General features: G+C 44.4%; 1 protein-coding gene across 1 annotated transcript; it reads left to right on the forward strand.

Annotated features, from left to right (window-relative positions):
• The first annotated feature begins 5451 nt into the window (after nt 1–5451).
• PPCS (phosphopantothenoylcysteine synthetase) lies at nt 5452–9152 on the forward strand. Its single transcript, XM_075278509.1, has 3 exons — nt 5452–5999; nt 7911–8014; nt 8770–9152. The coding sequence occupies exons 1-3, from the start codon at nt 5480–5482 to the stop codon at nt 9097–9099; spliced, it is 954 nt and encodes a 317-aa protein (XP_075134610.1). The 5' UTR covers nt 5452–5479; the 3' UTR covers nt 9100–9152.
• The last annotated feature ends 3708 nt before the right edge of the window (nt 9153–12860 follow it).

Here is a 12860-nt window from a genome sequence, read left to right on the forward strand (position 1 = left end):
TAAAATAGTTTTCCACTTCCTTTGTAATTTTTATATAGTGTTGTATTGCCGAGGGCAGGGCTGAAGCCTGTCATGTGGGTGTGGTTTTAACTTTTTTACATTATTGTACTTTAATTTTATTTTTCCTTTTTATTTATTTTTACATTGTGTCCTCCATAACGTCATAATAGAACTCTGAGGGGATCATCTTCACAGTACTTGATTTTTTTTTGGTTGATTACCCATGTTACTGTGACTGATACATTTACAGCAGCCCCTGCAGCCTCTATTATGCCCCACAGTGGCCCCTGCAGCCTCTATTATGCCTCACAGCGGCCCCTGCAACCTCTATTATGCCCCACAGCGGCCCCTGCAGCCTCTATTATGTCCCACAGCGGCCTCTGCAACCTCCATCATGCCACGCAGTAGCACAAAAGACTGCAGGGCATAATAGAGGTTGCAGGGGGCCTTTGCCTTTGAGGCAACCTTTATTCCGTTCTTAAAATGAGGCAATCATCAGCCCTTATGGTTTATACAGCATATGTCCTCATTTGGGGCTAGAATAGCAAGTGGCTATACTATTAGACACTATCAGACACTTGATTAGTTGGATAATGTCAATGTATTAGGTGTAGCCTTTTATTCCAAACACTGATGTGAATTCAATATTATTATCATTAGCGGCTTGGCTTTAGCAACAGTTCTGTCGAATTACAGATATTACTATCTAAATGGCTATAATCTGAGGAACAATTCTTAACCATTGAGATTAACTAATAGTGGTTAATAGTTCCAGGTTTCTACCCCTGCATGAGTGTCCCTTTGTATTTTAGTGGGAAATAATTGATCAGCCGTATACCACTATCTTATGCAGGCAGGTCATTAACTCCTGTAGAAGCCATTATAGGCTTTTCTTGCCTTAGGACTGATGATATATACCTTCCTTAAATAGGGATAAAATAAAATACTTACAGTACCTTCTCCAGGTTAGGGGATTTGTGTCAGTTGGATATCATACACTCCTTTTATCTGTTAGTGGGTAGAATATCAAGTCCCACACAGATTATATCCACTCAATGAACATTTTTGTCGGAGACTTTTTATTGAGTGTTTTACATTTTTAATCGTATTAATAAAAATTGTACCTTTTAAGACATCCTTTGATAGTATATTCACCTATCCCTTTTTATTGTAATTATTTTGGCCACATCGTATCCCTTATCACGTTACTTCTGAATCTAGGTTCACCACTGGTGTCAACCATTGTGCCCATAGACATTGTGGGGAATCGCTCAGGTAGATGCTTGTAGCAGTGCAGGAAACAGGGACATAGACACTGGATTGCACACAAGTCAGGCTTTATTCACATGTAATGCATACACTGCTTTTGCAAAGTCACAGGGTAAACAAAACAAAATCCTTCTCGGCTGAGAAAACTAACTTAAATGTATGGAAACTTTTCCCTGACTACACGGGAGACTGGCTACCAGTCTCCCACCTTGGCAACAACGACGGATGGCACAGTACCTGCTTTGGAAGTCCGGTTTGGACAATTCAACTCTGTCAGTGTGGTGCCACCCTGCTAGTCTTCACACTCAGACTGTTATTAGGGCCTGATTAGTCAGCCAACCTCCCTGGTGTGAATCTTTACCAAACACCCTTTAGCTGCCTGGATGGGACATACCTGTCTTCCCAGACCACATCCTTCAATCTCTCACAACATAAATAGACAAAGTAAGGTCAGTCTACCTAACATATGATCGGGACACCATTCGGAATCTGAATAATGTGAATAATACACTCGGTCATTTAGAACATCATTCACATTACATCAGTATGCCCTGTGCTACAGGGGCTTTAAAGTGTACAACACATTAAACTACCTTCATCTTAAAATAACATAGCCCCATTAGAGAAGTCTAGCACATGATCGGGACGCCATTCAGATAACTTCATCATAAAATAGAGAAGACTAGCACAGTATTTGGTATCTATGACACAGAACTGTATATAGGGTTACCGCTAGAGATGAGCGAGTACTGTTTGGATCAGCCGATCCGAACAGCACGCTCGCATAGAAATGAATGGACGTAGCCGGCACGGGGGGGGGGGGGGGGTTAAGCGGCCGGCCGCCGTCAAAGCGAAAGTACCAGGTGCATCCATTCATTTCTATGGAGCGTGCTGTTCGGATCGGCTGATCCGAACAGTACTCGCTCATCTCTAGTTACCACCCTTTTCATCCAAAAATACAGGTCGGGGGGTAGTGGCTACCCTTAATCTGCCCCCTGTCCTACTGCAATGCCTTGAGTGATTATGCTGGTCAAGAGCCATTATGTACCACCGGTATCCAAATTTATTTTTTCTGATAGGAGTCCAAAATGGGGCTCATCACCTTGTGGTAACTGTTCTGTGTGCAGATATGTTGTGAGGTGTCAAACTGTTACTAACTCTGAAGGAAATCAAGAATATAAAATCGTCCAGTCAGTTATTTATTATCTGAAATGCCCTTATGGTAAGATCTATATTGGAATGATGTCCTGAGAAGTACGTGTGAGGATTTTGGAACATATCAGAGACATGTAGGGGCTGCAGGTGGAGGTCACAGTGATCCTGGTACATGTGGATAAACTTTTTTTTTTTTGGTAAGAATACTTCTGATGTCTTCTATTCATTTGAATATACAGTACAGACCAAAAGTTAGGACACACCTTCTCATTCAAAGAGTTTTTTGTATTTTCATGACTATGAAAATTGTAGATTCACACTGAAGGCATCAAAAGTACAAATGAACACATGTGGAATTATATACTAACAAAAAAGTGTGAAACAACTGAAAATCTGTCTTATATTTTAGGTTCTTCAAAGTAGCCACCTTTTGCTTTGCACACTCATGACATTCTCTTGATGAGCCTCAAGAGGTAGTCACCTGAAATGGTTTTCACTTCACAGGTGTGCCCTGTCAAGTTTAATTAGTGGGATTTCTTTCCTTATAAATGGGGTTGGGACCATCACTTGTGTTGTGCAGAAGTCTGGTGGACACACCGCTGACGCTGGCTTCACACCAGCGTTTGGGTCTCCGTTATGAGGATTGTGTCTTCTGCATGCAGAAGACAGAAACCTCTCAGACCGAGTCCGGCCGTGAGCGACGGTGAGCGTTTTGAGCTCTCCGTGGCGAAACCGTTTTTTTTTAAACCGGACACAAAGTCCTGCATGTCCGACTCTGTGTCCGGATAAAAAAAAACGGTTTTGCCTTGGAGCGCACAAAACACTCACTGGCGCTCACAGCCACACACTTTTCAAAACCATTCATATATTTTGACATGTTTTTTTTTACTATATTAGGGTGCATTCACACTGAGTAAACGCTAGCTTATTTTGTAGAGTAAAATTACACTTGTAAATTTTGCTATCCCATTGACTTCAATGACATTTTACAGGCGTATTTTTTACAGGCGTATTTTTACACTTGTAAATAAATATCATTGAAGTCAATGGGATAGCAAAATTTACAAGTGTAATTTTACTCTACAAAATAAGCTAGCGTTTACTCAGTGTGAATGCACCCTAAGGGTGAATTCACACTGAGGAAACGCTAGCTTATTCTGAACGTAAAACACGTTCAGAATAAGCGGCGTCTAAAGCAGCTCCATTCATTTCTATGGGAGCGGGGATACGAGCGCTCCCCATAGAAATGAATGGTCTGCTTCTTTCACTCCGTGCAGTCCCATTGAAGTGAATGGGGAGTGCCGACGTGTACGCTCCGGCATGAGCAGAGCTTGCCGTATACGCCGGCACTCCCCATTCACTTCAATGGGACTGCACGGAGTGAAAGAAGCAGACCATTCATTTCTATGGGGAGCGCTCGTATCCCCGCTCCCATAGAAATGAATGGAGCTGCTTTAGACGCCGCTTATTCTGAACGTGTTTTACGTTCAGAATAAGCTAGCGTTTACTCAGTGTGAATGCACCCTAACAGACTCGAGAGACATATAAAGCATGCAGCAGACTAACCTGGATCAATCAGGGAACACACAGCACAGGAGCTCGGATAATGGTTTAAGGTAAGTCAAGGGCTTACCTTACAGCGCTGTTTTTATGTATCCGGTGCGCTATTGTGACGAAAAGTAGCCTATTGCGCAATCCTGTGTAGTAACTATGTTTGTGGAAAATTTCAGCCAAATTGGTGGAGCTGGTTTTGCGTGATTGAGGAACAAACATCCAAACCCACAAACATCCAAACTCACAAACTTTCACATTTAAAATATTAATAGGATAATATATATCATGGCAAGAGAGATAAGGAGACATGCTGGGTGCCAGACTACTCCTAGACTGCACCCTTGGGGCCCCTTCACACGGCGTAAGAGCTTGGCTCATTCCAAGCCGTACACGCGAGTGCTTCTAAACACTTCCCATTCACTTCAATGGGAGCGCGCGTAAAGCCGGCGTTACGAATGCTCCCATTGAAGTGAATGGGAAGTGTTTAGAAACGCTAGCATGTACGGCTCGGAATGAGACGAGTGCTTACGCCATGTGAAGGGGTCCTTGGAGATAACAAACAATGACCTACAGAAAGTCTGTGCCTACATCCCTTCACACCCAGAGTGACCTCACCACATAGTATATGTGTTAGAATACAAAATGGATTACCTATACAAAATGAAGTATATAGAACAAAATGGAGTATATAGAGATACATGATTATACTTGCCCCTCGCAATACTTATGACCATGTGATATTTCAGTTTTTCCTGAAACATTTCTTTTTTTCTGTCAAGGTGGGGTGCTGAATGTACATTCATGAGAAATAAAATAGCAAATGGCTGCAATGAAAAAAAAGAGTGAAAAATTTAAAGGGATCTGAATACTTTCCGTATGAAAACCATTGCAGCCATTGGAGCTTTGCAGTCCCACTTCAGTTTTGATGTAAGAATGTATTGCTATTAGAGATGAGCGAGTACTGTTCGGATCAGCCGATCCGAACAGCACGCTCCATTGAAATGAATGGATGCACCTGGTACTTCCGCTTTGACGGCGGACGGCCGCTTAACCCCCCGCGTGTCGGCTACGTCCATTCATTTCTATGTGAGCGTGCTGTTCGGATCGGCTGATCCGAACAGTACTCGCTCATCTCTAATTGCTATTATTATTGTCAAAATAAGAGACACTGTGCCAGTACTACAGTGTACCCCGGGGTCAGCAACCTTCAGCACTCCAGCTATTCACTTCTATGGGAGTTCCAAGAACAAGCAACTAAGTGTGCATGCTGGGAGTTGTAGTCTCACCAGGAATAAAGAATGTTGCTGCTTCATAGGCATCAAATAATATTTTCAATGCAATTGAAGCTGTTTGCAGTGAAATACTGAAAGTAAGTCTGGCAAGCCCAATTCAAAAATGGCGGCACGACAACATTAGAGCCTCAACAGGAAATGACGTAAACGTAAATACGCCGACTTGTAGTGACAGCTCTACCCTGAAGTTTTCATACCCGGTGCACAGTATGGCCGAGCCTAATACAGCTGAGCAGATCCGGCAGGACTTTGCTCCACCACAAGTACCGGTGGAGGATGCGGCTCGGGAAATGGAAGCATTCGCCCGTGGCCACCATTCGGAGGGGCGCAGGGTGGTGCTGATCACCTCGGGGGGCACCAAGGTCCCGCTGGAGTCCCGCACTGTGCGTTTCCTGGATAATTTCAGCAGCGGCCACAGGGGGGCAGTATCCGCAGAGTACTTCCTGCAGGCTGGCTATGCTGTCATCTTCCTGCATAGACACCGCTCCATGTTCCCGTACAGCCGCCGCTATGCTGCCACCAACTGGCTGGATGTTTTACAGCTGCATCTTCCCACAGATGGTTCTCCCAGAGTGGAGGCTGAGCAGAGCCAACTGCCCGGGATTGTGCAGATCTTACAGGACTACAAGAGCATGAAGCAGTCGGGCAGACTACTGCCCATAGAGTTCAGTACACTATCCGACTACCTGCACCTGCTCCTGGCTGCTGCCCAGGCCCTCAGCCCTCTAGGTGTGTTCAGTAACCTGGCCTAATATAAGGGAACACTTGACTGCTAGAGGGGTACAGGTGAACCAAGGTGACCGCTCCCGTGGTCTCCGGCACAATGTCCGCCAGAAATTGGTGAATGAAAGAGTCCTGCAGCTCTTTGTCATTTTTAAAGCGATGGACGCCTGATTAACCTCATAGGCATTGTGTTCCATATGTAACCGCTATTCTAGTGGTCTGCCTAAGGGAGCCTTCACACGGAGTAAACGCGTGTGTATTTTTGCAAAATACACATGTAAAAATAAGACTCCCATTGACTTCAATGACATTTTACAGGCGTATGTTTACATGTGTAAAAGTTATCATTGAAGTCAATGGGAGTCTTATTTTTACACGTGTATTTTGCAAAAATACACGCGCGTTTACTCCGTGTGAAGGCTCCCTAATGCTGAAGCCAATGTGAACGTATGCTAGTGTCATACTAGTATTCAAGTTTCTGTTCTTTGGATCCAAGTGGTTACCTGTGGAAACTGCAGACCCTATAGACTATTATGGGGTCTGCCAGGTTTCCACCCGAATTTGGTGGTGAGAAAAGTCCTGCTTGTAGAATGCTGGACAGAGCCCCCAAACAGTCACCCAATGCTAGCCTTAGTTAATCCATTATTTTGATCCATTGTGTGACCAGAAAAACAGACTAAACAATTAAACCGTAGTCTAGTAACTGGTAACGTGAGATGCTGAGAGAACTCTCAGACTATCCTGGGATCTGATGTTTTCTCCCTGGTATTGCCAGACAACAAAAACAGATTTTCAAGACTTTTTATCTGCAGTTTAAGGGTGAATTCACACTGAGTAAACGCTAGCTTATTCTGAACGTAAAACACGTTCAGAATAAGCGGCGTCTAAAGCAGCTCCATTCATTTCTATGGGAGCGGGGATACGAGCGCTCCCCATAGAAATGAATGGGCTGCTTCTTTCACTCCGTGCAGTCCCATTGAAGTGAATGGGGAGTGCCGGCGTGTACGCTCCGGCATGAGCAGAGCTTGCCGTATACGCCGGCACTCCCCATTCACTTCAATGGGACTGCACGGAGTGAAAGAAGCAGCCCATTCATTTCTATGGGGAGCGCTCGTATCCCCGCTCCCATAGAAATGAATGGAGCTGCTTTAGACGCCGCTTATTCTGAACGTGTTTTACGTTCAGAATAAGCTAGCGTTTACTCAGTGTGAATTCACCCTTAGGGTGCATGCACACTACGTAACGCCGGGCGTGTATGAGAGCCGTACACGCCGGCGTTACAGCAGGGCTGCCGAGCACTTCCCATTCACTTCAATGGGAGCGCTCGTAAACGCCGCTGTTACGAGCGCTCCCATTGAAGTGAATGGGAAGTGTTCGGCAGCCCTGCTGTAACGCCGGCGTGTACGGCTCTCATACACGCCCAGCGTTACGTAGTGTGCATGCACCCTTAGAGGTACTACATGATGGACAGGTCCTGACTAGAGATGAGCGAGTACTGTTCAAATCAGCCGATCCGAACAGCATGCTCACATAGAAATGAATGGACGTAGCCGGCACGCGGGGGGGTTAAGCGGCCGGCCGCCGTCAAAGCAGAAGTACCAGGTGCATCCATTCATTTCTATGGAGCGTGCTGTTCGGATTGGCTGATCTGAACAGTACTCGCTCATCTCTAGTGCTGACGTGAATGTAATCTAAGCCCTCTCCTTTTCTCTGCTTAAGACCCCCTTCTATTAGCCATGGGGAGGGCCTCCACTCTTGCCCATATATTACAATGGCCCATTCTAAGAATAATAGCACCCTATTGCCACGTTGTGCATTTTGTATGATAAAACTGCAGTTCATCTTCGATTGTCATGTTACCTGTCACTTGTACTGTACATATTAGAGCATCTAATGTCGTTTGTGTTCTTCCACCAGGATCTAGTGCTATGTTCTACCTGGCAGCAGCAGTGTCAGACTTCTACATCCCAGCATCAGAGATCCCGGAGCACAAGATCCAGTCATCCAGCGGCCCATTACAGGTTGTTCCAGTTTAAAATTCACATAAATATTAATTGAAGGGTTTTCCAAGACTTTGTATATTGATGTTCTATCCTTAGGATTGGTCATCAATATGTTATTTTAGGGGGTCTGACCCTCGGGACCCCAAGTGACCAGCTGTTTCAGGAGGCTGAAACAGTCACATGGTACAGCGGCAGCAGCTCACTCTCATTCAAGTGAATGGGCCTGAGCAGCAATACCAAGCCCAGCCCCTACAATTTGTGTACAGTGCTTGTTATTCAGGTGCCAGGGTGTCTTTATCCTAAAGGGGTATTCCCACCTTAGACATTTACAGCAAATTTTCAGGATATGCCACCAATGTCAGATATACAGAATAGGGATCTCCTGACCCCCACCGCACCTGCTAAGACGGCTAGTGGCCGTCACATCCAGGTAAAGAATAAATGGAGAGGTGGCCGTGCATGCCTGCAGCCCCCTCCATTCACTTCTAGATAGGTGGAGGATGTGTGGATTCTATGGATATGCCATTAAAGGGGTTGTCGAGGAATTAGATAAACCTCAGTGGTGGCTGGGGGTTGGAGTAACAGAAAAGTGTAGAAGAAAAAATTTGGGATTGTAACAAACACAAATTCACTATGAGAATATAAAATCCACAGCGAGGTCTAGAGGTGCGGCTTAAAATGGGAGCCTGGCTTAGCTGTTTATGGAATACACTGCAGATTTTACCTTGACTTTTAACCGTTATAATGCAATAACCACAGCTTTCTGTTTTCAGATCACAATGAAGATGGTTCCCAAAATGCTGTCCCCCTTAGTGAAGGACTGGGCTCCCAAAGCCTTTGTTATTTCTTTTAAACTAGAAACGGATACAGAAATTCTAATTGAGAAAGCGCGGAAAGCATTGGCGACCTACCGGCATCAGGTGGTGGTGGCAAACATCCTAGACACGCGGAGAGCGTACGTGGTTGTGGTAACCAGCACAGAAGAAACAAAGCTCTCCGTGTCTCAAGAAGAAGATCACTCAGGGGTAGAGATAGAAGAAAAGATCATCAAGGATCTGACGTTGCGCCACACACAGTTTATTGAAGGAACTGAAGTCAATTAGTCATCCAGGCATGATACTCAGTGTATTAGGGTCCTAATATGGTGGGCCTTGGTTATGAGAAAAATCATACAGCAAGAGGGAGCTATAGGGTGCCAATACTATATTTTTCAGGCACACTATCTGGCAACAGACAATATTTAGATATATATGCTAGCACTGACGCCCATACTTAAAACATAACATTTATTAGTATATCTTTAAAAAATGATCCCTTACCACAGTATATAAATTCCTGTTTAAGAAACATAAAGTAGTCAAGAAAATAACACTCACAGAGGAGTGAATTCAATTCTCACCCATGTTGCAGTATTAAAACCGTCAAAGATATAAAATGAAACGGTCTTACCAGGTCAGTGTAGCAGGCAGGAGAAATAACAGGATCGAGGGTACAGCGGGAATGTTCTCCCTACATTAGCATCTAAACAATACCCTCAAGACCCCAAAGACTCCTGCCCTGACAAGGGCAGTCCACATCTGCCCCTGTACAGCCCTGGTCTAATGAAAATTCCCTAGTCCCTACGCGTTTCTTGGCACCGTCTTGCGCCAGTCATCAGGGGACCTTAACAGTGCTTAGAAGTGTCCAAGTACTACCATGCCTGCCCACAGTGGTGAGACTAGTTTAACTACACAGAGCCAACTAACATGACTACCATTGATAACTATGATATGATATCATAGTTATCAATGGTAGTCATGTTAGTTGGCTCTGTGTAGTTAAACTAGTCTCACCACTGTGGGCAGGCATGGTAGTACTTGGACACTTCTAAGCACTGTTAAGGTCCCCTGATGACTGGCGCAAGACGGTGCCAAGAAACGCGTAGGGACTAGGGAATTTTCATTAGACCAGGGCTGTACAGGGGCAGATGTGGACTGCCCTTGTCAGGGCAGGAGTCTTTGGGGTCTTGAGGGTATTGTTTAGATGCTAATGTAGGGAGAACATTCCCGCTGTACCCTCGATCCTGTTCTTTCTCCTGCCTGCTACACTGACCTGGTAAGACCGTTTCATTTTATATCTTTGATTGACGGTTTTAATACTGCAACATGGGTGAGAATTGAATTCACTCCTCTGTGAGTGTTATTTTCTTGACTACTTTATGTTTCTTAAACAGGAATTTATATACTGTGGTAAGGGATCATTTTTTAAAGATATACTAATAAATGTTATGTTTTAAGTATGGGCATCAGTGCTAGCATATATACCTTGGTTATGAGGCATCTTGTGTACAGGAAGAACCCTTTGGTATCACGTCTTGGGGCACTAATTTGTCTAGTTTTTGGGTTATTACTGTTGTAAATAAGGATATGAGGCAGTATTGGGAAACTATTGGTCAATAGGATGCTGGTACCTTAACTTGGGATGGTTCACGCTCATAATCCATAAAGGAGATTTGGCAACAGTATTAATAGCCTTAGGCCCGGCTCACATCTGCGCATGTTAGTCCGTTTGGGAAACCTAATCCACATAAGAAAGCGGTTACCTTAGGAAATCGACGGACCCCATAGACTATAATGGGGTCCGTGAGATTTCTGCACGAAAAAATGCAGAGAAAGGAATGAAATGACCAAAACGCAGATGTGAACCGAGCCTTAGCAATATACAGAGAGTCAGCTATGTTTAGCATGTTTGCTAGTAGAACTGGACTTATCACTACTTTGGATATTTATATTGGTCTACATGTGTTCATTTATCGGTCTCTTTGGAGTACTATAGATTGTGAACTGGACTGTCAATAGTTAATTACTGAGATCACGGATTGGTCAGGAGGGAAATCCACTTCAGGGCTCGTTCACATCTGCGCCCGGTCTCCGTTCTGCAGGTTTCCATTTCCTGCACAAAACAGAGGCAGGATACGGAAACCTGCAGGACTCTTTCAAACCCATTCATTTGAATGGGTTTGAAAGATGTCCGGCCGTGAGCGTTTTATGCTCTCCGCCGCGAAACCGTTTTTTTTAAATCGGACACAGTCGGACATGCAGTACTCTGTGTCCGGTTTTAAAAAAACGGTTTCGCGGCGGAGAACATAAAACGCTCACCGCTGCTCACGGTCAGACCCGGTCTGACAGCTTTCAGTCTTCTGCCAAGTTGAGAACAGAGACCCGAACGCTAGTGTGAACATAGTGCAAGTCTGTATTTTGTGCCTGAAGAAGACCCAACAGCTGTTAAAAACCGGTGCAGTTTTGGAAATTGCAGCATGTCAGTTATATCTACGGAAACGCCGGCAGCTTTCCCGTAGATATAATGGTAACTGAAAGTCCGCCGAAGAAAACTCTGTGAACTTTCTGTTCAAAGCGCTGAGGGAAGAACCATGATGCGTTCCCGCAGCGCTGCATATCATCCCGCGGGACCTTAGCCTAAAGGGGTTGTCCACAATGCCTAACATTGCACTGATCAGCTGCACTGGCCAGTTACTGGCACTGGAAGATGTGCAGCAGATGGGACTGTAAGCAGATGGCACTCTCCTTTTCAGTGAATGGTTGCTGAGCGGCACTACATTGCTCCACCACTATTCATACATATAGCAGATGACAACTACCAGCTCTAATTGCTTAGTGCAGGGTCTGGATGAAGGACCCTCAGTGAGCTGATACTGATGTCCTAGCCTATAGGTAGGTCATTAGTATTATAATGTGACACAACTGAAACAGCACCTTTAGGCCAGGGCTACACATTATGTGGCCGCAATGGGTTAGCCAGTGGTGATACATAGTAGCAGTGTAGTGGATGGTATTTTAACAAATACCATCTATACTCTGCTGGGGAAAAAAACCCCACAGCAGGCCAAGTTCTAGGTGTAGTTGTCAACCTTTGCAATGCAAAGGATTAAAACTAGCCCAGCCACGGGGGTAAAAGTAAAACCTGATGCAAAAACCAGGTGATGTCTGCTGCTATCTGCAGCAGGCGGCAATATGTGACTTTAGCCTAACAGCTGTTTCCTTTAGGATATGGGGATAATGTCACTCCTTAAGGAGAGACCACCTTTTCAGGTGTGTGGAGACTTATACAGCCATAGTTGCTCCACTGCAAGGGAACATGGGAAGGGTGCTTCCCATAGAGAGCAGCATAACAAAGGCACTGCCCCCCTGTTTACATCTTGGGAGACAGATTTGCATATTCTTCCCATGTTCCTTTAGGATAGGCCAGTAACATCAGATGGGTGGACATCAGTTGAGAAACAATGGTTATAATAATTTAGTAGCACTAGAAAAAGTCATAATATAGTAATAGTTTGGAACATGGTCAGAGCTGCTGCTGTCAAGGGAACCATTACACATCTCCTAAAGATTAGAAGTGAAATATAAAAACTGAGCATAGGTGATTTCACCAGTGCCAATAGACATTAACCATCTATTAATACCATTGCTGAGTACATTTTGAGAGTTTGTGGGTAGCGTAATGTTACTGCATAAGTTATTAACAGCTTTATAAATATGTGCTCTCCTCCAAAGCACCTACCTCCCCTCTGCTATGTTCATGCACAATGTTTCATATCTAAACAAGAGGCTAACCTATCAGTGCAAGTCTATTAAAGCCTCTTAGTATAACCATCTATTCATACAGGAAACACTGAATCAAATAACAGAGCGGGGGATCAGTGCTTCAGAGGGGAGCATATAACTCCACAGTACAGATTTCAGTCATTTATTCAGCAACACTACAACCAAGCTAGTTCTCAAATGGAGGAGACAATAACATTTTTACTGGAGTACTTTAACCTGCAATGTATGCAGTTATTCTGCAGGATGTACAATATGGACACATC

Source organism: Leptodactylus fuscus, chromosome 6 (assembly GCF_031893055.1).
Source record: "Leptodactylus fuscus isolate aLepFus1 chromosome 6, aLepFus1.hap2, whole genome shotgun sequence".
Lineage (NCBI taxonomy): Eukaryota > Metazoa > Chordata > Amphibia > Anura > Leptodactylidae > Leptodactylus > Leptodactylus fuscus.

Excerpts from the sequence above, each read along its gene's own strand:
- PPCS (XM_075278509.1), top strand. The coding sequence starts at position 5,480 with ATGGCCGAGCCTAATACAGCTGAGCAGATCCGGCAGGACTTTGCTCCA. Across the intron at positions 6,000-7,910 it reads CCAGGCCCTCAGCCCTCTAG|GATCTAGTGCTATGTTCTAC; the intron begins GTGTGTTCAGTA and ends TTCTTCCACCAG. Across the intron at positions 8,015-8,769 it reads CATCCAGCGGCCCATTACAG|ATCACAATGAAGATGGTTCC; the intron begins GTTGTTCCAGTT and ends TTCTGTTTTCAG.